General features: G+C 37.8%; 1 protein-coding gene across 12 annotated transcripts in view; it reads right to left on the bottom strand.

Moving 5' to 3' along the window:
- Positions 1–27,927, bottom strand: part of DST (dystonin) — a 326,171-nt gene that overhangs the window by 45,030 nt on the left and 253,214 nt on the right. For all 12 annotated transcript variants that reach the window (XM_068410532.1, XM_068410453.1, XM_068410484.1 and 9 more), the window contains 15 exons: positions 23,594–23,755; positions 22,276–22,446; positions 20,818–20,984; positions 18,461–18,620; positions 17,882–18,208; positions 17,622–17,706; positions 16,255–16,496; positions 15,025–15,231; positions 11,168–11,287; positions 10,884–10,991; positions 8,950–9,168; positions 4,823–5,026; positions 1,878–2,109; positions 1,300–1,526; positions 582–704 (listed from right to left, as the gene is read on the bottom strand). In XM_068410532.1, the coding sequence (XP_068266633.1) occupies positions 582–704; positions 1,300–1,526; positions 1,878–2,109; positions 4,823–5,026; positions 8,950–9,168; positions 10,884–10,991; positions 11,168–11,287; positions 15,025–15,231; positions 16,255–16,496; positions 17,622–17,706; positions 17,882–18,208; positions 18,461–18,620; positions 20,818–20,984; positions 22,276–22,446; positions 23,594–23,755 (2,754 nt within the window). The remainder of the gene's footprint in view (positions 1–581; positions 705–1,299; positions 1,527–1,877; positions 2,110–4,822; positions 5,027–8,949; positions 9,169–10,883; positions 10,992–11,167; positions 11,288–15,024; positions 15,232–16,254; positions 16,497–17,621; positions 17,707–17,881; positions 18,209–18,460; positions 18,621–20,817; positions 20,985–22,275; positions 22,447–23,593; positions 23,756–27,927) is intronic.

Below are 27,927 nucleotides of genomic sequence, written 5' to 3'. Positions count from 1 at the left end.
GTTAGTTTCCTTCAGAATACACTAGAGGTTCTGGATTACAAAAGCTGTAAACTTCAATACTGATTACTGAATATTTTTATTAACATAGGCATTATAGTTAATACAAGAAATACTATTATTAAATCATTTAGAGTTGCATCATTATAAAAAAGGTAGCTTAAAAGAAACATACACTGCTGAACATTAGACAAATTAAAAGTACTCTGTAGTCATCCAAACAGGATGGTCTCAGTTAAGATGTCTCACTTGGCATAAACCAGATATATCTGAAATTTATTCTAGCATTACTTTTGCAAAAAGTAGCCATCTATTGTATTAATCACTGAGTATTTTTACAAAAAACCCTTCTGTCTTTTACAAAAATTTTAACTCATAAATCAATAAAATAAAATTGTCTGTATATTCTAATCTGAGTCAAGATTAATTTACCTGAAAAGCAAACTTTACCTTATCACAAAGGCTTCAGGGATATCTTACTTTTGCCACAAAAATTTTATTTTCAAAATTTGTTGGGGGGATATACCAATTTCAGCTGAACAAGCATCTAACATAACAGATTTAAGCATCTGCATTTCCCATACCTCATCTATACTCTTGTTGACAATAGGTTTGTCAGGCTCTCCACAAGCAGCTCTAAGTTCAGAGCCAAGGCTCACAACTGTTTCTAGCTCTTCTTGTAGTCCATCAATTTCTTCTTTAGCAGCCTACAAAGAGAAAAAAAATCCAACACTGCTAATACTATATTTAATAATCTATGTACAACTGGCTTTCAAGATAGAACATGGCAGGATTCAACCTTTGTTTTCTTTAAAGTCACTTGGACTTACAATTGGATGCTTAAAATAAGCATCCCTTTGCAGTGTCAGAGAGAAATCAACTGACATCAGTCTAAATTATAACAATGGCTTATGATGTCATTTTGCATGAGATGGAAAAAATAAACAGGAAGTTTTAAATTAGATTTCTTTAATCAGAGTGTTTTCTTTTTCAGAGGTTATCATTCAACCTTCAAATCTTTAACTATCAGCATAAATAATTACAGGCTTAGAGCATAATACATAGAGCATAATATATCTGCACACCTTTCATTTAGACGTTACGTATTACTCAGGGAATCTAAAGTATGTATAACTTTTAAAAGTCTCAGTGACATGCTTATTATATACATATTCATAAACAGATATGTAAATATAATGATAGGCGCATGTTGCATGCTCATTGCAATTAAGCACTCATACATGTTATTTACCATAGACTCTTGAGATATCATCACAGTAAATTTCTATACTTTCTACTGACCTCAGCAGCTTCTTGCTGTTGCTTGACTACAGATGGGTCAATTCCAGGTCCCTCCAGCTCTCTAATGAAGTCCTGAGTATCTTTAATAGTAGCTACAAGAGCCACATGATCGTACCAAAACTTTTCAGCTAGTTCCATTACATCCAGCAATTTGGCCTCCCTTTCCTCAGTCAAGGTCTGGATGTCTTCCCAAATGAGGACCATTTGGTCTAGTTTATCTTGAACAGCTAAACAACAAAGGAACGACATTACTACCCTGGCAAACAATTCTTGGCCATAAATCTCTCTACAGTTCTACAGCAGAAGCATATGTGTACATTTTAAAATTTAGACTCGAAAGTTGTTTCTTTACAGGACTCCTTATAACATTAAATGGAAACAACCAACACGGCCTTTAAAAATAAAACAAAGGTCATATCCATGATGAATTATTTTAAACGAATGCTTTGCTTTTATAAATCTTTAGCAGCTTCTCCAGAAGAACACAATCCCCAGATCAGTGGTCATCAGAAATGAAGATTTTTATATACTGCAGCTTGCTGCATTTCCACTACATGAAACTTTCCTCAATCTACTACCTTTAGCAGATATATCCTTATCAGCTCCTTCTGAGCGAGCAATCATTTCTTCCCCTCTCTGTTTAAGTGTCTCATACACCGGCTGAAGTTTTTCCAGATCCACTGACACATTCTTATTTTCACTGATTTGCTCTTTAATCTTCTCAACCTCTGCAGAGATCGAAGGTGGCTGCCTCAGACGTTCATCTATGCGTTTCAGACTCTCAAGAGTTGGATCTATCTTGTCATGAAACTGGGAGGGTGGTAAAGGACAGAAAGAAGTGGCAGAGAAGTTAGAAAAAAACAACCGAAAAATGGCATCTGAAATTCTCTTGGAAAAGGTACTTTAAAATTAACATATTTAACATCTCTAGCCAACATATGCATGTGCAGCTTGCAATACTCGCCTTTGTGGTTCCTCACCTGTTTTACTATCTAAACTACAAAAATGACCTTGCAAAATGGTACTTCCTCTCAGATTTAAGAATTTTACTATGAAGTCTGGGTTCAGTCCCGAGACACTCCCTCTGAAGATACTATACATATCGTAGAACCTAGTTGCATTTAGCCCTGTGTAATTTATACAGTAGTTTGTACCTTATCTGGGGGAGCCATGGCTTTCTGATTTCATCATTTTAGAAAGATATTTACCTTAGTATTAAATACATACATTTTCATATCAGGACCAACATACTGGCAAATAACCACCAATTAAAATTTGATATGTAAGGTCATTCAAAAAGACATTTGTTAGTGCCCAGGTCATGCTTGTTAGTGCAGTAAAGGCACATTACTCTCTGCAACTAAAAGCACACAAAAGCGTGTATTATGTTCACCCACGTTTGACTGAGCCCAGGTAGGTGCCCAGAAACTCAATTACAGCTATGTTAACATGGTTCATCCTTTGGTACGGGTCCAAATTTAGCCTTTACTATATGCTTTTGGATCCACAGAGGTTCCTAAAAATATCTCCCCACCACGCCCCTTTCAAATTACAGAAATTCATAAATTGTGGGTGCATTTAATGATCCTCCAGGATCTACAAAAAGCACCCTTGACTACACTTGGGAAAGGTGCTAGAAAGAGCACAGTAAAACAAGATTACCTTACATGAACAAATAGCAACATCCTTTCTATTCAAAGGAGTATAGGCAATACAAATGTAGTTACTTTTTCCCACCATACAACCCACTTCAAATCAGACTCTGTGACTAATGTTATGGACTCGGTGTTTTTGTAAGAAGTGTGAATATCATACAAGCCAGCAAAATGTGTTATGAAAGATAAGTAGACTTCCCACGTTCAAGACTTCAGAAAAAACTGATTGTAGCGACAAAACCTTACAAAAGTGATAAAAACTGAAATTAAATTGGCAATATTCAGGTCTAATTTTAGGACTTATCTATCACATTTCAAAACTGTTAGTGCATTCAGTGGGCTTCCTTGTACTTGTACTTCAATGAACGAGGCAAGGTGTTTTAGAACTTAAAAGGAAGAAAATGCAAGTCATTACAGCCTCTCATTCTGGCTCCATAAGTTACGTCCTGCCTTTGATACATAATGCAATTTAATATAATTTAAAACCTGAGGAGTTAAATAATTACTCTTCCAGGACTGTCTAGACAAACATTGACATAGCCACCATAGTACAGAGCCCTGATAATATATGTTTATGTATCTTAATAAAAAAAGGAAATTATATAAAATTACATTCTGGGCATTACAATGTTTTGCTTTGCTATCTGCATATACAAAGCAGGGACTCGCATGCTAAGTAAATATCTTGATTTTCAAATGTGCAGGTCCAAATACGGGAAGGACTGAACATTTATGATGAAGAAAAACACCAAATCTAAAAAATCAGGCATATTTCAGAGGTGTGAATGAGGAAGGTGTTTAGAATGACTTAAAGTATAAAATAATGTCTATAACTAGTTCAAAAGCAAGATGATATCTGACGTCATTTTTTTTCCATAGCTTCTTAAACTCAGTTTGCAGGGGCTAGGAATATGACATTAAGTACAATGACATATGACAAAAATTATTTAGAATGTAAACTTGATGAGAACATTAAGGTGTATTTATTTAGTATTTTAGACCTGAGCAGAATATAGCACCTAATTTCCAGCAAACAGAGAAAAAGGGAAATTTCCTATAAAAATAGGAGTATAAAACAAAGTATTTGTATTCAGTTTTTTGTATGGGTTCACGTACACAGTTTTACTGAGCTCTTTTTGAATTTGGGGTTGAGTAAAAGAATTGCAGTTTGAGTTTATTGACAGTTAACCCAATATTTAAAAGTCTCTAGAATGTGATACCTAACAATACTCTATCGAGGTTCACTGCATAGGCTGATGAAACTAAGATACACAGCTTTTATGGACTTGATCTGAATTTTATGCTTATGATGACATTTTGTGAGGTCTAACTTTGCTCGCAATACTTTCATTTAATAGTTCAAGCACATGCTACATCAAGTTCTTTGGGTCTGCAACAAAGACCAAATGCTATTACCACTGCCAAACTACCCTCTAGTTCCACTGGTAACAGACTGTAACTAAAGCTGCCAAGTTTGAGATAAAACTATACTCAAGTTAACTGATCAACTGTGACAGCCATACACAAACAAAGCATCAGCTAGTAACAGACCAGCAAGAGAAAACGGAATAAAGCGAAAATAAAATCCCACTTTCTACACCAAATGTTCCTTTTTTTACTTCAAAATTAAGAAGCAATAACGTTTTTCAGCTGCAGCAATCATAATACTGACCACGATGTAAAATTATAAACCCCCCAGAAATAGAAAAATCAATGCCATAAGCAGTGATATGAACATTCACAGGCCATTAGGTTGTAAAATACACGTAAAACAGCAGTTTAGTCTTGATATACACATGTAAGATGACAATGTCTGTGTATCTTTCCATTTGAATGAATCCAATTATACTTTAAACTTAAATTGATACCTGAGTACACTGAGAAATGGCTTCATCCAATGCCAGTGCTCGCTTTTTGACATCTTCCTTAATTTTACTGTAAAGGGTGTCAGCTGCCACATATTTCTCTTGGATAGAAAAACCTTCTCCTGGGCTCAGCTCCAGCAACTGAGGCCCGGTTTTGTTCATCTTATCTATATGAGGCTTGTGCTCAGCAATCAGCTCGCGCAGTTGCTATAACAAATGAAACAACTTATCAGTTTCATATGCTTGCACCACCACATTACAGCTGTCCACACTTCTAACACATCCAGCTGGCAAGAAATTCCAAACAAATACCCTTCGTCCTAATGTAAAGCACAAATAATATCATATAAAGTTAGTGACTGCTCTGCCAGTGATGGCTCCCATTCCAACACAGAGCTATCCAGGCATGAACCATCACAAATAGAGATGCACTGGAAAGGTCCGTGCAATACTCTTGTAGGACATATGATTACAGGTCAAATATAAGATGCTAACTATGCATATGATGCTGGCAACAGACACTCCCCATCATATTTAGTACCTGTAATGACAGAAACGGCAGCAATATTCCAGACATGTGCGTAACACCACCACGTACATACTTTTCATGTTGATATTTGTCACTTGCTGCAAAGCCTTTCATTGAAGAACATCACAGAAAGAGGTACTGGTATTGCAAGAATATTAATTCAAATTATCTTTGATTTAAGAAGAGGAAACTAGAATGAGGAAGGGTCAAAGAAACCAGTGAAAAGGACAAAAGGACCAGGAAGACTGATCAGTAAAGACCTGTCAGCCTACTTTAGCAGTCTCTCCTCTGGCCACAAGACCTCTCTGTCTTTGCAACAGTGCTATTGCTTAAACTGACACAAAAGTTTAACAAGTAATTAATAAGTAAATTAAATTCGATCTCAGCTGTCTACTCTCATCATCCACCCCCAAAGTAAGTCAAAACTGTGCAGAAGACTGTGCAAATGCTTGTGGAAGTGAAAGGTCACAAGGTGTCTTCCAACTTGCCTAAGGATTTTGATTTTGTTTACTTGCACCCATAGATCTAACAAAAGGGAAAGGTTTTTTTGTGGGAGTAGCCCGATCCCTCCCTCCAGTTTTATTTATTTTTCTCAGCTCATTCCTCCCTTTTCAGAAAAATCCTGCTGTTTTGTGAGGCACTGTCTCTCTCGGTGCTATGAACTCTATGTGTTTCTATCCTATAGCCTCCATGCAAGAACATGAGAGGCACATGCTCTGTTCCTCCCAGCTCAGAGTTTGTTTAAATTCATGAAGACCCAGAAAAGGGCCTGTATCAGTTGCAGTGTAAATAAATCCTCTTCTCTTCAACTAAGGTCCTTCCCTTAAAAAGAAATCCTGATACTGGGTTGCTTACTTGCTCCTCCCCAGAAGAGGAGAGGTTGAGAAGACTGAAAAGACAGTGACCATGATTCTCCACAGTCCCCTGATGACAAAACAGCAATGAAAATACAAAAAAACTTGACTCTAGCTACTTACTGAGAATGTAACTCTATTTGTATAACTTGCAACAAGAAAAATAATGTTGATTAGCTGAGAAAAGGAAAAGTTGAAACTAATAACAGTTTGAAAGTTTTTAGAAAATAATTTTGTGTTGTTTATTTTTGTGCATAGATGATTTGATTTGACAGAAGGCCACGAGAGTGCACATTTCTGGGACCAAACCTTATGCTAATACTCTACCCACAGCTCAGTTCAAAACAAATTGACTGTGTGTTACTCAAACAGAATTAACTCTATGAATTCCATGACTTGGAACAAAGATAGTCATCAGTAAATACATCTGAACAGAAATGTACGAAAATATAGAAAACTGTTTTCAATTCACATTGAGAACCACCTTTTTTTTTTTTTAATAGAACAATATCCAGAGGGACCTTGACAGGCTTGAGAGATGGGCCTGTGTGAAGTGCATGAAGTTCAACAAGGCCAAGTGCAAGGTCCTGCATGTGGATCGGGGCAATCCCAAGCACAAATACAGGCTGGGCGAAGAATGGATTGAGAGAAGCCCTGAGGAGAAGGACTTGGGGGTGATGGTTGATGAGAAGCTCAACGTGAGTTGGCAAAGTGCGCTTGCAGCCCAGAAAGCCAACCACATCCTGGGCTGCATCAAAATAAGCGTGGCCAGCAGGTCGAGGGAGGTGATTCTGCCCCTTTACTCCACTCTCGTGAGACCCGACCTGGAGTACTGTGTCCAGCTCTGGGGCTCCCAACATAAGAAGGACATGAAGCTGTTGGAACGAGTCCAGAGGAGGGCCATGAAGATGATGAGACGGCTGGAGCACCTCTCCTATGAAGAGAGGCTGAGAGAGTTGGGGCTGTTCAGCCTGGAGAAGAGAAGGCTCTGGGGAAACCTCATAGCAGCCTTCCAGTACCTGAAGGGGGCCTACAGGAAGGCTGGAGAGGGGCTTTTTACAAGGGCATGGAGTGACAGGATGAGGGGTAATGTTTTAAACTGAAAGAGGATAGATTTAGATTAGATATTAGGAAGAAATTCTTTACTGTGAGGGTGGTGAGACACTGGAACAGGTTGCCCAGAGAAGTTGTGGATGTCCCCTCCCTGGCAGTCTTTAAAGCCAGATTGGACGAGGCTTTGAGTAACCTGGTCTAGAGGAAAGGTGTCCCTGCCCATGGCAGGGGGCTTGGAACTAGATGATCTTTAAGGTCCCTTCCAACCGAAACCATTCTATGATTCTACAAATGATTTGGTCTTCATGATCTACTATTGGGTAAACAATTGCAGTAAACAAGTATTTCAGATCAGATGTTAAAATTGCCTGACATTAATCTTTCACTTAACAAACAAATCTCAGCTAATGGCATAGCACAGGGAGAATGCAAAAACAGAAGCTCATCTGAAGGGCCTCTCACGCCAGCAGAATGATTAAAGTAGACGAGGAACAATCCTGTAAGTAAAGCAAGCATGATTTGGGTCACAGTGACTAATCAAGATAGTTTGTGAAGCTCATGTCATATAGCTAGTCTTAATAGACCATGTTTGTTCACTGTGGACATAATAGGAAGACAAATGAGTGAACCCAGTGTTTACCAGTACGTAAGAGTGGCACATATTCATTAACTGGTCTCAGAGTAAACAAGACTTTGAAGCCAGTGTTCCTCCTATCTAACTTGAGTCACTTAATTGAAGCAGCTAAAATAAAAAAACCTAGTTACTCTATGCTCAGTAGGGAGAGACGGGTATGTCCAGTAGCCATATGGGCTTTGCATGTGCCAAAACGTGCAGGTTTTTAACCTCGGTGGGACACATCTGATTCCATGTGATACTAGTAGCCATATACGAAATGTACTGATTTTTATCCCAGTTGATTATTCCTCCATTTAAGAAAGCCCATATGGTGTCCGGCCTACAACACTGTTGCCTCTATTTTGTGATGTTATGGTAAACAATTATTCCTTTTAATTATTACATAACAAACATACTTGACATGAAAAATTATTATGGAATTGGTTGGAGCCCAAGCAATCAATTCTTGGCCCTCTAACTGCCCATCCTCCTGGCTCAGCTAAGTTTTGTTCCAATGATACCAGCAAAACAAAAGCCAAATTTTTTACACATACATAAGATTAACATATGTGAATATTTGTATACAAACTGCACACAACAGCAGCATTTCACTTTCAGCTTGCTGACAGTGAATTGTACAGGTACTCCAGTTCTTCAGGCAGTCATGTTTTACCTTCTTTTGTTTCTTGCTACAACATCCCATGTCTATTCTTTCTCTTTATGGGTTTGGTTTGTTCTAATACTGACATTAATGTGCACTTTTAAATATACTTCTCAACTATTAACCTTTGGGTGCTCAGTGCTCTCACTACAATGGCAAGTTTTTCCCCTTTAGCCCTCCTTTAAGCTTATACATTGTTTGCTGCCTTCCCCAGAGAATCTTGTTTGCATACAGTTTGGGAAACAGTAGAGGCATGACTGAAAATGTATTTATTTTGTACTATATTTTAAGTAATTATTTTTTCAACAGAAGCATAACTGTCTGGCTTTCCAGCATTCAGCAGAGTACTCCACAGTTCTAAGCAAAACACTCCTTGGCTTTTGACACTTTGTTTTTCAAAACTGGCAAAATGCTTACCCTATGCTCTTCTTGTTGTTGCTTTAAAGTTTCATATTCAAGGGCTGGCGCAGGAAGCTGAGAGATGATCATTTCTGTTTCAGTTAACCATGGCCAAAGCTCTTCATAAGTCTCCCAGAACTGATTAACCAAGGACTGAGCCCGTTCCAGCTGGAGATTTCTCTGAGAGTTCATTTGACAGACTGCATCATATTTCTGTAAGAGGCTTTCCATTTTTTTCTGTAAAATAATATTAACAAAAAATAGCAATGTATGTTTTTCCGTATCTATTACCTTCATTTCTAACAATTTTTGATAATTATAGCACCAAACTACAGTGAAGCAAATTTAATTTTGATTATGTTTCTACAGTATCAGTGTTTAAGGTGGACAGAATCAATATTGTGGGAGATCGGAATTTGGCAGAGTATTTTCAAAGTAACTGAAACACATTTAATGATATTGGTATTTACAAATAATACTTTATTCATCAGGCTTCCAATCAAGCTGCAAATGATTTGACTGCAGATCTTAGCCCCACTTCCTTACTGAAGACGCTTATGTTCAGTGACACTTGGCAGAAACCAAGTTTTCCACAGCATTTCTGAATCAAAGCCTCATGAACAATACACAAAAATCTGTGAGGTTTTTTTTTTTAAATCTGGCAAGAGAATAGGGTATACTGTTGTGCTTGTAACTTACAAACCTGCAACAGAAACCACAAAACATTATTTTCCAGGTTAGCAGACATTAATTAACAAGGATGTGTTACCATCAATGATATGACAGAACTACAAGTTTTAAACATTACAAATCTACTGTATTTGGGCACGCGGCAATAAAAAAAAAAACTATCAACTAGCCACACGTTTTTTCTGTGGAAGACTGCCCATGTTATCATTTTTATGAAATATTGTATGGGACAATGCACATAAATGCTAGCCTTGGAATAACTAGACATATAAGCAAGCCATTGAATGCGAAGTAAAGAATCTTTCTGGCAGAACAACCTATCCTTTCATTTGTTATGTCTTGCATGTAAATTAAGTATAGTGATGCTATCCAAAGGACAAAACATAGTCTAACGCACAGATATACAGTATTTTTGACAAATACAAATATTTAAGAGAGACTCGTATTAAACTGCTCTCCCTGATGACTACAGTTTCATAGACAGAACATCTCATCTATTTTAAATTCACTTAAGAGCAAATCAAATTTATTCAGAGATCCTGCAGCAGAGCACAATTAGTGAAGTATTGTTGTTCAATGAGGGTGGTCATTGGAAGGAATAAGTTTACACAACATATCCAGACTCACCATAATTTAGCAAAAAAAAGCCCAACCCCACAATTAACCCATTCTTAAATGCCAACATGAAAAATCTGTCTGTATATCTATACAGCCCCAACATCAGGCTTTCTCTGTGTAATAAAGGCATAAGAATGTCTTTTGTGGGCTGTTAGTCAACAGGATGGAATAATCTTAGCAAGTAAGGTCTGTGCTGAAATCAGCAGAAATTAAAGTACAGATTCACACTGAGGTGCACAGCCATTAATTCTGGCACAAAAATACACATGCCCAAAGCATCACTGACCCAAGAGGACTGGGGAAGATAAACAGCCAGACTCCACACATGCCACCCCAGATGACTAATACCTATTCACTCACTCGTCCATTGGCTAAAATACTATTTACCATGGATGAAGATGACAAATGGGGCTCCAAATTATTGTCAGGCAATGAAGCAAGTACACAGTGTTTGCTCTTTGAACATCCTGAAGGAAGGAGAGTGATACACAACAGCATTTCTTCTAGTATTACAATTGTCAGACTCGAACTGGCTGTAATTAATGCTTTTTCATTAGTACTTCCAAAAAAGACACTGTAGGAATTCTTCCACTTACATACTGTCTGTATATCTACCGCTGTAGCTGCAATTTAAGGAACTTTACCTTCATGGTCTGTTTCTCTTCTTCAGTGCATGTGTTCATAATCTTATCCCCAGATTTAACAAGTTCATCTATAGTATCTTTGTGCCTCAGAATCTCCATGGTAAAAGCCTTGAAACAAATAAACATTGGTCAGGGGAAAAAAAAAAAAAATACGTACATGGAGCAAAAACTATTTTTGAAGTGCATTATGATGGACTGAAAATTAAATCATGCCAGTACATTTTCTAGATGGAGAGTGTGCCGGCCAATAATTAACATGACAGCTGGAAATGCATTTCTTTTACCTTTTGAACTTGTAGCTGAGCCGTGGTCTGGTCTTGCTCAAGCCTAATATCACCCAGAGACATCAGTTTCTCTTCTGTTTCTGCAATCCAGGCAAATTCAGCATCAGCTGCTTGATCAAACTAAATGAGGGAGACATGAATTAGTTCAGTGGTTCTATAGACGTGAAATTAGAATGACGGTTTCAAAAATTTTAAAGAAGATTAAAAAGCATACTTCTGAATTGTTAGAAAGATAGTGGCTCACTTTCCATATGAGGTTTTTACATAAGTGAAATACAAAGCCCAAAACGGTTCTGAGGGATTGTAATACAAGCAGCTTAATTCATAAGCGTGACAAAGCAACAGAAGCAAATACATTTTTCCAAAGCCTACAGCTCTCTAACAGACATAAGAAAATAAAAAGGGTTATCATTTCAGAATTTTAACTAGACTGTTTATTTTCTTTTTATTCTACTTTCACACGTCCTTTCCATCTCTATGTTTATTATTACTGCTAGTGTTGCAGTTATCCTAAGAAACAGTTGTTTGATGTTATCCTTTTAATCTTAAGAGCTGCTTTGGTATTAAATGATAAAGGCAAAACAACCACAATTCAACTAAGTCAGTGGAAAAATCTCACTGAATTCAGAGAAGACAGGATTTCATCCAACACTAGACCTTGGATTAAATGCAAAAATTGGGGTATTTGGATGCAGCGAGTACTTTTCCTAAAAGATTAACTTCTGACTACCATCAGTCAACACTTGAAACATTTCAGAAATCACCTCAAAGCACTAAAGTAATGAGAGGATTTAAAGGATCTGCTTCTTACTAATTTGCGAAGGAGAGCGTGAGATCCTGAAAAGACGTACATGGTGATCTAATTCTTACGAAAAGTAAGACCAAATTTTAAAAAAATCATACATTCTCTCTTCAGCTCAAGTTTATAGGCTTGTATCTTATCATACACACACGCTGCAATACTCAATGGGGGTAGCTTTGAGCTTAAGACATAGAGAAACATTACATGGGATGATCAGATGTACAAAACAGTCATCGTAGAAATGATGAAGAACTAATTTATTTATTTATTTTAACATCTGGCCCCCACTGCAATTAGCTGGACATTAATATGGCTCTGAGTTATTGTGAAAGTCTATCAGGACATTTTAGGTCAGAACCTGCTATTTGTGTTGTTGATACCCACACTTTCCTCAGAAGTCTCTTTCTGACCACTCTCAGTCCCTCTTGTCTTTTACATCTGCTGGTCTGTGCCTTTGTGGCTGTATACCATGACAACTCAGCTCCTGTAACGTAGCTGGAGTTCACTTTAGCCACTAAATCAGTCTTGTCTTAGTGGTTAATCATGAGTCACACAAAAACAAAAGAAGCAGTTCTGAGATTTCATTCTTTATGAGTCAATCTTTTTCAGCCTTTATAATCCCTTTGTTACATGAAAGAGCACAAACATTCTTTTTCACTATATGTCATTTCTCATTTAAAGTAACACAAAGTAAGTTTTGTCCTAAATATTGTGACTTCCTAATAGAAAGGTATGTTCTGAAACAGTCAGTAATGTAAACATTAGCATGAAGCACATGCACCAGTGGTAGTTAAATCCTGGCTTTAGAAACTGCAGTTCACAACCAAGCTCTTCAGAAGCCCATCTGTTTATGATCCAAATGAAGGAAATGAAGAAGATTTCAAATGTGTTAGATGTACAAATTAACTGCAATGTGACTTCCTGACACTAAATACCCATGGATATGTGAGTAATATTGAGCAAATATTTAGCAGAAATAACAAAATAAAGGCATGGCAGTGAAAGTTCTAGGTTACATAGCATCGAGGAAGGACAGGATTCTAAACTCCATTTGCTGAAGGTATAAGATTTCCAATTTGTGATGTTCAAATATAACATTAAGGAATAAAAAGCCCAAAATTGGTACTCTAGGCATCCAAAATTTGAAGTGTTTTCTCCCATTATGCATGACAGTTATTTATGAGTCCTAAACTTCACTTGAGTCACTATAAAATCATCTATTTCATCCCCACCCACTTTAACCAAGCATAGCTCACTGTGGTACTTTTTCTTCTAACCAGAAATGATTGACTTCTGAATACAAGACTGTGATTTGCTCTGTAAATGCGTTGTAAAGCACTCTCTATGGCTGTCTTAGAATGAAGAACAAGTAAGCCAAAAGTAGAATATGATCTTCTGTTTCTACGCAGCACTCCCTCACTAGGGCAAGACACCGACCAGTGCCTTCAGTATTGAGAAGTGAAGATTAAAACATGTAGCTAAATTTATCTCTAGGATAATTCTATCTATCTGGGAGCATTTTGCCCAGGTAGTTAAAAAACAGGACATTGCATTACTCTGTTAAGCCTTCTAGCTTCCGTTCACAACATGAAACAATATGCTTATCTGTTCATATAGCTTACTGCATTTCTCACCTTGGCCCAGTAACGTCTACCATGAGCCCCACACTCCTCCCATTGAGTTCATGTTCTTTGTGGCTTTGTCCTACACCCAAAACTTTTTAATAGTACAGGCACTTGAGCGAGTTGCCACAGGGCAAGCTCACAGAGCACTTGCTTCTCCAAAAATATTTTTTATTTTGCATGGTCTTTCTTTGAGTTAAGTGGAAAGTAGCTTATCCTTCACTGGAAGCGTGTTAAGCGACTTGATACTTAGCATAGGATGTAACATATAGGAGTATATTGTGATGATGTGAGTTGGGCTGAAGTGGAGGATAGGGGTTTGCAGGACTAGGGTGCAATGTGCCCTCACAACATTAGCTAGTGGAGCAGCAGCTCTGGACCTTTCACGTCTGGACCTGAATCTGCTGAACTTGTGCTAGGGGATGCAACATACTCATGGAATTCAGAGAAGTTGAAGGAGAGCCAACATACACTCTCCTACCTCACTGTATCACTCACTAAAAAACATCATCCTTCACTTTTGAGGATTTGGTTAATGAGACAATATTCATAGCAAACCACTTAAAAAGAAACATGAAGTTATTTTTAATGTCAATTACAAGGAGATCCAAGTTAGTGCCAGCCTCTGTTAGTCAGCTTTCAGCAAACTTTGAAAATATCACAAATGCTTTCTCCTTGTCCTGTTACAACTGTTTATGTGAACTATTAGCAGAAACAGAAATCTCCACCAACATTTTTATGCCTGAACTGTAAGCAGACACTGGAAAACTGTGTTTCCACAATGCATTTACAAGCAAGCTTAAATATGTGACTATTTAGTGATGGAATTAGAGTGCCAGTTCTCAAAGCGTACCCATATATATCTCTCTCTCTATGCATATATAGAAACTTCCACATATTAAATAACTCAGTTTTTGAGCCCCAAGAAGAAAAGCATTGTGGATATGAATAAAAGCAATTGTTATTTAAATCATCCACTACAGCTTGAACAAGATGATCCAGCTTTTCATTGTGGAAAAGGAGGAGCTAGACAATCACCTGATGCTAAAAGGTGTGGCAACCGCAGTGATTTCAGTGTTGCATCCAGTAAAATTGGCTTGGGATCTGGACCTATTCTACTTAACACAACATGATCTAAAAAAGACATGGGCCATTCAGTTCTTACTTAAGCAAACTCTCACTGAAGGAGCCACAGCATAGTTACAGCCATTCTAGCTACAAGACTGATGTCTGTGTCAACAAAAAGGCAGACAGCTACAACAGCCTACAGATTAGCTGAGTTCTGGCATTCATATCTTAACAGTGGAGTCCCACTTCATTCAGCCTTTTGCTGCTCAAGCACAACAAACTTTTGGCAACATTATTAAAGGACATCTTTTGTTCAGGTACACAAGGCCAGAGGCTGTTACTGCCCAAAGAACAGTTTTCAGTACCTGCTGGGATCTCAGGATGGCAGCATCAATCTCATCCACCTTCTGAGAGATCGTTTCACTCACTAATCTGTAACGTTCGTTGTCCTCCGTTATCATCTTGTCAAGCCCCTCTCTGGCCCTCCATGGCACCAGCTCCAGGAAGGCACTGCCAACTTCATTCAGAGTGTCCAGTAAGCCTTTGTTGTTCTTTGCTTCTTTTTTCAACTCCTGAAATAGGCCATTTAAAGTAAACATGCCAGCATACAAGCTGAACACCCACAGCTTGCACGTTTTTTTGTTCTTTCAACTACTCCATGAGTTAAGAACTGAAATGTTTTCCACCCAAACCACAGGGACAAACTAGCACGCTTATTTTCAGCTCAGTTGTATTAGCTTTTTGATGCTGTAAGCCGTTTGACAGAAAAGTGGGTGATTCTTGAAGAGAATTTTCTACAGAATATATCTTAAATATATTTCTCCAGTCAGTATGACTGCCTGAAATTCTTTGTAATTTTGTAAGAGTTGTTACTTAATGAAGCAACCAAAGAAAATAAAAATAATGGACATTCTTTGCAACCTGCAACTCCATAAGGAACTAAATCACCAGCAAGCAAAATCAGACATGCAATAAAGCAAAATATGATGAATTCAACTGATTTCTTCAATGAGCAATGACCGGATTAAATTCCAATCAAATCATCACACAATGCTTCAGGAATGAGTTTTCACCTGTACAGAAACCCCCCACCCCGCTGTCTCACTTCCTTTTAAATATATAAGAAATCTAATGGAAAGACTGTTTTTTAGCTTCCCTCCCTCAACATTGTTCACACCATCCAGTTTATACTACAATTTTTCTTTTGAAATAAATATTGTTAAACAAGATTAGTAATACATATTTTAAATGCTGACTCTTTTTATATTTTACAGGATTTTATCCATGTCACAACTAAAGAACCAAAATAACTTTCTTTGACAGCTTAAGAGCTTTCCCAGGATTAGGTAGCTGCTTGAATAAAAAGGAAATGTTGTGTTCCTCTTGCGCTAAAAATAAACCTCAGCCCAATTTCATAAGTTATTATAACAGATGACTCTGGAAAGTGAGTTTGAGTCTTAACTACTGTTACATTTAGCCAAATGACCCTATGCCAAAATTAGCTATTCACAAAACAACTTCATGCCAAACATAAGTTAACACAAAATCTAGCTGAATCATACAGCAATAAATAACTCACAGGTTCTAAAACCTACTTTTTGTCTTTCTTGTACTTGGCTTAATTCTTCACCCTTTGGTATTTGAGTTTCATATGAGAGTAACTCCACCTCCACTTCGTCAAGCCATTTGCAGAGTTCCTCGTGAGTTGAGTGTAGTTGACCCGCAAGCTGCAGAGCCTGCTCTAAGGTCTTGGATACATCAGAACTCAATTTTGTAATGTCTTTGTATCTTGCTTTAATACCTTCCAGTTTATCTTGAATTATTACAACTTCATCACCTAAAATATCAGAGAGATGTTATTTCCTGTGATCACAAATATTTAAAAGCAAAAAAAAACCTCAAATCCCAAATCCTACCTATTACAGAAATCTCAATATTTAATTTATAAAATAACCCAAACAAGATGACAAGGCCAATCCTCAACTGTTGTAAATTATCCTACTGTCACGAAAGTCCACAGAGCTATGAAGTTTACCTCAGCTCAGCACCTGTCCTTTTGTCTTTTTTCTGCTTTACTAAACTATTAGAAAGTAAGGACTTAGATCCAATATTTAACACAAATGTTCTCTAAAAAAAATCCACCCTTAAATTCACAATATATAAAGGCAAAAAGAAAAATTATAAAAAAGTTACTGAAAATGTGAAGGAAAAAAAAAATCAACAAAATATTAACTAGATTTTCAATTACAGTAATATTTGACATCACTGTACACCCTCATTACTATCCATTTGAAACACAACTCAAAAGGCTAAAATAAAAACAATCTACTGAAATTTATTAGCATATATTCAGATTTCATTATAGACTATGCATCTCTAAGTTTGGAACAGAAAAGGATACCCCTCCCCCCCTCAACCATATGTGTGTCTTAAAGAGTTCAAGAACTGCAGAAGTACTGGAAAATCCGGACAGATGTTGATCTACAGAACAGACACGTTGTGTACAACTGGAATGCAACTTTTCCCACAGTATTAGCTCCAGTGGACAAAGCTTTCCCCTTGCAGTAAGAGGTAGCCTAATATCTTGTTCATCTGTGGATGCCTGCAGGGAATTGACTGCGTCCACTGCCAAACAGCCCTCCATTATGAGTAATGTTCATAACTTGCTATTAGGAATGGAATGCAGGTTCACTAAAATAATTTTCCTCTAAAAATAATAAAGGATTCAAGGGCCAAATTCTCTACAGGCAAAAAAGGACTTCTGCTCACTTACATTAATAGTAAAATTGGCCCAAAAACATAACCTACCTTGACCTCAAACCTTTATTAAAATAAACAACTACGACTGCTTTCACCAGCAAATATGGACTAATATGTACAAGTTCCACTTTAATTTTCTCATCAGCACTTACAAGTACAAGGAAAAAAGCCTGATGAAACATGGTTTTATATAAGCTCTCACCTGTCGTTTGCTTGAGAAGCTCTAAGCCATTTTGTATAGCCAAATCAACATTTTGTTTTCTAAGAAGAATCTCTTCCTGAAGATCCTAAGAGAAAACATCATTTGTGTTAGCACATACATAACAAATTATATTATTTTTATTTGGAATAAGCATATCGCCATTTTAAACAAAACATATTAATAAAAAAATAAATGAAGAATGGAAATATAAATCAAATTAAAAAATGAATTAAATAATAAATGAACAGAAATCAAAATACCAGTAGTTCAGAGTGTTGTTTCTCAAGCAATTCTGTGTTGCAATCTTGGACTGACAATTTGCTCAGTTTATCATGGATTTCATTCAGCCAGTTCATCAGTTCAACTTCATCCTCCCCAAAAATCTGAGCATTGCTGTAAGCTTGCTGGAGGAGTTCAGACCTGCTGTTGCTCTTCTCTTGAATCTCAATGTATCGGGCCTGAGAAGAATCTAGCTTTTCCTGCACCATATCTTTATCTTCCCTGGAGCTGAGAGTCTTTAGAGACTGACCAGTGCTAATGGCCTGATGTAAACTCTTATCGTGAGCTAGGACATCATCTTCTAGGGCCTATATTTTTTTAAATAATGAAGAATAATGGAAAAGAAAATCAGAAAAATGTAAAAGAAATATAAGTGGAACTCAATAAAAACTGAATGAAAAAGGACATATTGCCAACGTAAATATATAAAACTCAAATTACAGAAAAAAATTCCAGTATGGCAAAACATAGGTACACCGCAACAGCTTTGCCAGTTGTGTTGTACTTTACAGAAGCGTCTAAAAAGAATGACACAAGCAAGTGTGTGGTTTGTATCTTACTTTATGCTGAGAAATTTGCTGCTGCAGTTTGGAGGCCTGCGTTCCAATGGGTTCTGCATTTGCAAGCCTCTTCTCTGCGGTGGTCAGCCACTCCACCAGCGGCTCCAGAGCTTCATGGAACTGCTGTGCTACCACTGAGATGCCTTCCAACTGACGGTTCCTATCAACACACCAAGAGAAAGGTTATTTTTCATGATGAAGTAAGTGTGAAATAGTTAAAAAAAAGCCCCTTGAATCCTTTGCAAAACAAAGTAATTCTCTCTTATTGTAGGAACCAGTCACCCAAATGAAACAGAAATATATCCATGATACTCAACAAAGAACAAGGTAAAGTAAAAATCAAAATTTAAAAAACACACCTCCGAAGCTGTTTGAAACTTTTAGTTAATAGGCAAGTTTTGCAAATAAAAAGAATATCACTCTATTAGTATACTTTCTTCAAAAAATAATCTAGCACTCAATTCAGCAAAACAGTGTTTTATACCCAATTAGGACAGTTCTCAAGTTTCTAGCTGTCTTTAAGCTTAAAGTTACATTCCCTTGACTATTATACATAGTCAAGTTAGGCAAAGGCTTTACTGAACCAGAACATATTGTCATGCTTCCTCAGCGTTGTAAAATATCTTTAAACATTTATTCAGTGATGTGAACAGAACTATTTGGCTCTACTTTCGCATCTCTTGTTCTGGATAAAAGCTCTTGATGAAGTTAGTGAGACGACGTTAATAAAGCACAGAGACTTACCTCCAAAATAAAAAAAAGCAGTATCTAAAACATTTCTGTTTCAGATTATTACATTTCAGAGAAGGCTCTTGATTATAGGAAGAGTCTTCTCTACAACCACTGCTGAACAAATTTCATTCAAGCAGACATTTAAGAGAGATTTGCCCTACATGAAAAACATCACAATATTGTCTTTCAAGTAGGGACCTCATTCCAGACAAAAGCTATGTTTATACGTGCTTCCTGAGGCTTATAAACAAGGTAGAGTTGACACACTAAGCCACAGAACACTCAGTGAAGTACTCTATACAGTTTTCAAAATCATCCTCAAATCTCCTCTTCATTTTCTAGAGACTGGCCAAAGAAAAATGGAGATACACTTGTGGCTAAGAGATGGCTTGGAAAAAGTTGCAATTTGATTTTTAATTAAATATCACCAGACCAGGAGAATAATATTAAATTAAACATGACATTAACCCCAGCTAATGAGTCAGATTCCTTCAATATAAAAAAAAAAAAGGAAATAATGGTCTATTAGTGGTTGACTCTACTAATGAAATAATCATATTATTAGTATGAGGTACAAAAAGAGGTTCAGAGTAATGGAACTAAAGAGAGGCTACCAGAAGGAGTAAGAGATCACAGAGGTGAGTTCAATGCTACTCTAAGCGCCCAAATCCCAACACATCCATTTGTGCTTCCCTGTAAAGCTTCCCTGCTCACTTAAATTCCTTTTCTTCAACTTTCCAGGTCCTTTCTTGTTCTCAATTATATGCCTTTTTCAGGCCACCTCTTATTTACACTCTTCTTCCCTCTACTCTGAACAAGGCTGTCCTTTTTCAAATCCCCACCCAGAAAACACGTTCAGCAACCCTTTCAACACAGATATTTTCAAAGACAGTTTACACTTCATAACTTTCCAGGTATTTTATACATCAACAACAACTCATAAATCTAAGTGTGTGTATACACAGATACTGTACGTTTTTTGGTGGTTTTTTTTAAATTGGAACTTGAATTGGACTGCAAAGTCTTTAATACACACTGTTTTCTGTCTTGCTAGAATACATCTACACACTTTGATGGTCCTTTTACTTCTTGAGAACTAAGGGAGCTCAGCACCTTGCATAAGTACATCAGCAACTGACAGTATGAGGATCTCTAAGTTGCAGAAACTATGGATGACACCAAACCGAAACGGGAAGAAGAGTTGAGTGCCCCCTCTTTGTAGCAGCATGTCAGGATTTTGAAGATCCAAGGGAACACCATTATTATTTGTTAGGTGTAAAATTTGCACTTCATTTTATGCGAAACAAGTTCTTGCATCAAGAAACATGCATTCTAATGAACTAATAGAGATAAAATATTCAGAAGATACATATGCAGTTAATCCTAGCAGACTGTAGCATCTTAGGCTAAACTTTTTTTAGAAGTTTTTCGTCTGTTCAAGTCACTTCTCTCCACTTTTTCTTCAGAGGACCTATTATATCAACATCAAGACACAATAATTTAGTGTAATAACAAGAATGGTAGTACTTACAAGATTTCACACTATAGAGTTCCACATGCTGCTTCTAATCATCTATCACATGCTATGTCTACATTTTTCAAATCTATGAAAGAATTTCAAATACCTTGTTTCAGCTTTACTGAGCAATGCATCCCATCGATTATCCAGGAAACTCAACTGTTTCAAGATTTTCACTCTATCAGCAGGTTCTGCTGACTCTGCAATTTTCTGCCCTTCACGCTTGATTGCCTCAACGGTAGGCTTGCGGTCATCCAGCAACCTTTGGAGAAGCTACAGAGAAAGCAATCAGGCACCAGGTTATTAAGAAACATTGTAATAACACAAGTGTAAAAACAGAAGGAGCTAGACTTCTTGAAAACCTGTTAAATCAAAAAAAGAAAAAGCAATGCCGTTGTTGTGATGAAAGTGTGAATAATGGTAATCAAAGAGACACACACACCCCAACCTGCCCTCCCCCACCCCCAACACATGCTCATTTTAGTTTCTCAATTGTTTTGCTATGAACTGCAGAGTTTCACCAAGCCCAGCCAACCTCCATGATTTCTATGGGGTAAAGATGTGTGGCAGCCTGAGGAGTGAACATATAGAGGAAAATGTTCTATTTAATACCATTGAGGGAAACAAGCTACTTAAGAGTATGTGATACATTTTACAGGAAGATTTTTGAGAAAGCTGCACGCCCTTCTAGATTTGGCAACATAAAGATAATTCTGATATATACAGAGAGAGGAAAATAGATATAAAAACTATTGTATAATCAAGTCATCACTTGTTTGAGATACAATTGATTTCACTGATCTAGTCCAGTAAACTAATTTCTCTGTGAAGAATAAAACACACACCTCTGTCTAAAATCCTCCCTTCCTCCATTCTCTAGTTGCCTTTGGTAACATTAACATTTTGTCTCTGCAGATATCCCAACATGACAACCTGTATTGACCATAACTTTATATTAAACCTCTGTGTGGCAGTGGGCCACACAGTCCAACTGCATAGACTGTATGTTTCATAAGCTACATTATAGTTATTTTCTTTTTTCTATAACCATTATGAAAATTTGCAAAAGTTGACTACACTGATAGCAGTTATACATTAGCACAGGCCATTTCCCAACAGCATTCCAGCTAATTACCAACACTGATCAGATCACAATCAGGACCAAGACCCAAGTATTTAAGTCCATAATCTGCAATATTACTTTGGAATTATTACAATGAAAATTTACTAGTTTTTATTTCCTACTTTTCAAATGGCCAAACACTGGATTTTATGCTTTCTCTTTTTCCAATGAACCTTTAACAATCCTTTCCAGATAGCGTTAATAATTCTAACCAGAGCTCAGATTGCACAGTGTCGCTCTTTGTCTTATGTCCCAGACGATGAGCACATCTCCCAAACCTGGACAGATTCTTGAGTATTGAACAGATGGCTGCTTTAAACACCTCAGCACACTTCCATGTAATATAATACACTTGAACAGATTTTATGCTTTGCCAAAGATTGGGAATTTATTCTCATTGATCCAGTGGAAGAAGAGATATTCTGAATGCATTTCACTTACTTTTTGTTCTTGTATTTGGGCCTTCACAACTTTGAATTCAGCAGATGGTGGTTTCTGATTAGCCACAAGCTCTTCTGTATCAATGAGCCAGCTAAGCAGAGATTCAAGGGCATCCTGAAATCTCCCACAGTGAAGGAGGGCTTCCTGCAATTGCGCAGCACGCTGGGCAACCTGAAAAAAAAGTAGAGAATGGGACTGTACTCACATTTTCTTTTTATTTCTGTGAAATAAGCAGCCAAAATCTGTAGAACATCTGGCAATATCACTAACAAGTACTCTCATTTTCATAGCTATTCACAACAGCACTATGGCACAATTTAGCATTAATCTCTTGGGGCTACAGACATTCAATGAAAAGAAGAGGTTGACCCCCAGTAAATCAGACTGCTCTAGTAGTTCCTTACAAGAGATACTCCTGTTTTATATAGCTACAGTATTATGAAATATACAGACAGGATGTTTGCATTTCAGACGGTCTTTTTTTGTTATAGAAAGACTGAGCTAGGAACCCAAAGTAGCAATTCTTAATAAGGGGCAAAAACCCCTTCAAACGGAAGAAGAAATAGGAAAGGAGAAGGCAAATAGGTGAACCACAGGTGTCTGTGGTTCTGCTGCATCACTCCTTCAGGAAGACAGAGTGGAGGAAAATGAGCGCCGTTTCTACCTCCCAGCCTTTCAATTTTCTAACACCAGCTACTGCTGGAAGAGGACTCTTCAAAAGCATAGAAAAACATCTACAGTGAGTTTTCCAAAGCAGTGGTACCTTCTGATGTCTCAAGCAATGCAATCCTTAAGGTGCTATAAAGGAAATGTGCCACTAGTCCCACAAAGCTGGGCTCTATCACTGCTCTGCCCACTGTGCAGGTACAACAGTGTATATGAACGAATACAAGAGAGTGAAAAAACGTGTGAACAAAGACTGAAGAAGAACTACTTGAAAGTGGCTGGCTACAAATGACATAGCTACTTTTCCCATGAATGTGTCACAACTCCAGCCTCTTTGATTGGATTATCAAACTTCACTGCTCTGCTTAAGCAGGAAGGAACACATAGTCCTAGAGGAGTCTTTCCTGAGTAAAAAATGCAGGACTGACCTACAGAAAGTTTCACAAAACCTTATAAATTATAGCAATACCTTTGGCTACTAGTGATACAAATCTTATCCTCAGAATTACCAACAAAGTGATTGTGTAAAGTAATATAATTCATATTCTTTGTGAGTATTTAATTTCCTGTGTTTTGAAAGATGTCAGCAAGCAAATAACCAAAAAAGCAAAACACACACAAAAAAAAGCAGAATAGTACACAAAATAATAACCTTCTTATTAAGAGTCTTCCATCGGGTGTTGACATCTTCAAGGTCATGTTCAAGGTTTTCTGTGTTGGTACTTTTAGCAGCACTTTGAATAAGGCCTTGACCCAGCCAATTTACCTCCTGTTGTTTTACTTGCAGGGGTTCAATTTCTTCTTTCTGGAATACCTGGAGTGGAAATCCAAGGCACACGTGAAACATTGTATCTTCTGACATTAAATGCACCTGGTGTTTACATTACTGTATGCAACAAAAAAATTGCTGGAAATTGGTGTCTAGAAGAGAGGAAACCATTCCTTATCACCACCTTCCTAAAAAAATTTAATAAATCTAAACAGAATAGACTCAATCTAAGCAGAGTAAATGCAATACATCATAGAGGGAAAATTATGTACATTTCCATGAGTAGTTTTAGACAGGAAGGAAAGGGAGAGAGAGAAGGGGGTAAGTTTTTGGGGGGAAAAAAAAAGAAAAAAGAACTTCTAACAGAGGAAAACATTCAAGACCAGAACAACTAATCTGTTTAATTATCTGTCTACAAAATCTACAAAAAAAAATGGCACAGAAGGATTCTTAAATTGTTCTCAAATAAATAAACAAACAAACAGTCACCAAGAGAGACAACTGGGCATTTTTTTTCCAAATTAGGACAAAAGCAAAAGCTTTAAGTCAAGGAAGTAGTGAAGGAAGAGATATTTTAAGGTAGTTTTTACGAGAATACAATGGTAACAAGTGAGGAGGAGGCACTACAGATGCTGCTGAAACAGTATCCCAGCGGACAGATGCCCAGGAGAATGGGTTTTCATTCAGAGGGATATTCTTGCAAATTGCCAGGGCTTTGGCTATACCTAAACAGCAGTTTGAGCAGTTTTCCGTTTGCTTTATTTTACTCTTTCAGGTATTTAGGCTTTTTCAGAACCAGATTATTACCATTAGCAACAGCAATGTAAATCTCTATTTGTATTCAGCTGTGTGAGGCTGCACTGACACCAGTGTCAATGAGATCAGAAAATGGCCTGAAGCCCCTGAATTAATTACACAGGCCAGTGAAAAATAACCAATGAATAAACAATGCTAAAGAATGCTCAACTTTTGACCCTAAATCCTTCTATTTCTATAGCAGCATTCAGTAACAGTTTTGGTGTACATGTAGCTCATTCAAAGCAACCCTTCTCAGCATCCTGAAAAGCAGGGTCACTCTGAACATACCAGTGACTCTCCTCTTTTGCACCAAACACAGTGTGGCGAGTGTTTGCTTTTAAAGCAGCAGACCTCAGGTGGCTGAGCACGCTTCCACCGGCTTGACAAGTCAATCTAGAAGCTAGAGCAACTACACTAAACACGAGGGGTAAAATAAATTAAGCACCCCTAAAAATTTTGTTCCTATGGACAAAAAAAGCCCCGAAAACTCTAAGACTGTGGTTACATGAAAACTGAGAGAGTGCAACCAGTTGGCTGCTCCCAGAAAAAGGAAAACGCTTGTGTTTTTCTTGACTGTAGGGTAGGGAGGAGGCAGAATAATATTTTCACACAGAATCAATAACAAATTCTTCTTTTATGTGCTATAAAGCCTCATCTTTTGAGAGCAACGTCCTACCACAGAGAGGACTCATCTCCATAATCTGCCCTTTAAAAACACATGCATTCTTTGCAGAGAGAAGCTGAAAATAAATTACAATTATTGCTGAGGCCAAAGTTTACCAGAACATCTTAGCAACAAAGCTTGAAGTATCTCAGATTTCAACCAGAGTGGGAAGAAAAAAATTACAGACCCGACAAACACCCTTCCCTTATTACAAAGCTTCACTTCTCGCTCTCTTACCTCATCCACCACTCGCAAAGCACTGCAAGATCCTGCGCTTGTAAAATACTACCGTAACGTCAGAGCTGCTTTCTGGCACACAAATGCGTGCCACTGGAAGAAGCAGTGAGCCTTTAATCTGCCTGCTTTGGAAACCACAAGGATCTGATAGTGTTGCTTATACCTTGATGAGTAAGGCTGCTCAGGCTGAACCCATGGGCTGTAGCTGCCCTTGAATGGCATTGCCTGTAACCACACTGTACAAACACCGAGCACCAACACGGGTGCATGGAGGAGGCACTCCACATTGGGAGTAACAGGCACCAGCTGGGCAATAAATAACCCTGCCCTGCACACCTGGAAGCAATCATCCCTCTCAGAATTTGCCCAATTCATTTTCTGAACTGACCATCTCACCTATTTTGGACATCGCGTGTGTGCTACGCAAATCACACTGATTACTACATCTACCCAATTAATAAAAAATGACATTTTTGCGATGACAATAAAACTTAAAGAAACTTTAAACATATCTTTAAGGCTGCATTACAACTATTTCACAAATCTATGGATTTTTTTTTTAATTACCTTGTGAGACAATAGGCCATTGCAGACTGTATCCAAGGTTTCTTGGATGCCAGTAGCCCAGATATTGCCTTTACTTCTCCCTGGGATAGCTTTTGCACAGTTTACAGTACTATCTAACTCAAGCTGTTGAACAGAAAATGCCGTTTCATTTAAGCCTGTACATGCTATACTGGATTCCTCTGTATCAGATAAAATATCATATTTTGCTAAATCCAAGTCACTAGAATTTACAGCAACATTTCCATGGTAAACATCTACATGATGATGTGCATCATCCACATAATCCTCCTCCACTGTTGTGACTCGTGTTTTAACTTTTTCATGAACTTCATATGCGTTTTCCACTTCATTTTTGTCGATGGAAATACTTCTTCCATCATGTTGAAGAGGATCTTCATGTGACAGAGTTTTCTCTTTGAAACCTTGTAGGTGAAAGTATTTCCCCCTCACCTCTTCCTGATCGCTCTCACATGTCTGTGCATTGCTTTGTTTTACTTTTCCAGAGGGTAAAATGTCATGCAAAGCCAATCTGCAACTTTCTTTGACAGGGACACTACTACTGCTTGCAAGCAGTGGGGTTTGCTGCTCTCTGCAAATTGCTGGGAAATATGGTCCGACCTGACTTACTGCATGGATATCTTCTGCAGAAGATAAACTTCGTATTTGAGGTTGCTCCCCTGCTAACAGTGTATCTTGTTTTTCTTCCCTTTCTGTTGGAGGGCTGCATAAACCAGAATCATCCTCTTCTGAGGTAAAAGAATTCGTACCCCATTTGCATTTGCCCGATCTAGCTGTATCTGACATATCAGCAGTTTCATTAAAGGAGCATTCACTTTTATTCGTGTAATCTGAAAAGTTGGGTGGAACGAACATTCTCCACGATCGCCTATGCTCCTTCTTTTCTGTGTGAGACTTTGCTTTGGGTAATCCAGCTGTCCGAATTATATCACTGTTCAGTTTGAGAGCATCAAAGATCATCTTTTCATCTAACTTGTTAGCATCACGGCTTCGGAGCTCAAAGACACTGGAAGAAGTAAAGGCACCATTGGAGCACAAAGTGCTGATGTCCAGTGTTCTGTGACTGTAGGGTAAGGTCCTGTCCGTGAAATGCCTCGAGGAGAGGCTGCCCTTGGAGCCCGAATCGATCTGTTCATTCAGCCGCACAGTGTCATAGATGGACCTCTGGGGAACATAGCAGTCCTCAATATTTAGATCTTCATCTTCTTCCCCTTTGCCAACACATGGAGGATTCTGACGTAGACAGTCTGGCCTGCTAAGTGGCTTCCCCATCCTGAAAGTATTCCCACAAGTACACCGCTACACCTCTGTTTTCATGGATACAGGGGAAATATTTAAAAAACACTAGCACTCTGAAGAATTATAGTAAACTTGCCCTTAGCATAAGATGCATAGATACAAAATATACATCATAACTTATGAGGTGGTTGAGGTCATTCATAAGCAGTGCATCAGTTTAAATGCAACTTCACCTGGATGTGAGGTTTCCCCCCCCCTCTAAAATATAAAGTGCTTCAGTAAGAAAGTAACAGAAATCTTCCAATGTCACAGAAAAACAAAGTATAGCAAAAACCAGTAGTGGCTCAAGTATTTCAAACGCTCCCTGGAAGGCTTCATTTATTTTTTCCAGGTCAGAATCTGTAGCTGAAATCTCCCGATTAAGCCTTCCAAATGAACAAGCGTTACAGAAGGCAGCACAATATCTTCTGTAGGTGATGGCTTAACTGTAATCCATTTAACTGGTTTGCAGAGTCCCATCTCCTTTATAAATAAAACATGGTGCGGCAGCTTAAAAAGACAGAATCCACAGTGGCTGTCTATGGTTCAGACCAAGGCACAGAGAGTATCTTGGGGGGGGAGGGGGAAAGAAGTTAAATCCAGAAAAGTAAGAATAACAAACCAGCCCTTTACTTTTTTGGCAGTAGCTATAAAT

This window comes from Nyctibius grandis, chromosome 1 (assembly GCF_013368605.1).
Source record: "Nyctibius grandis isolate bNycGra1 chromosome 1, bNycGra1.pri, whole genome shotgun sequence".
NCBI lineage: Eukaryota > Metazoa > Chordata > Aves > Nyctibiiformes > Nyctibiidae > Nyctibius > Nyctibius grandis.
The sequence above is the reverse complement of the archived record's forward strand: the minus strand, read 5'-3'. Positions and strand labels throughout refer to the sequence as shown.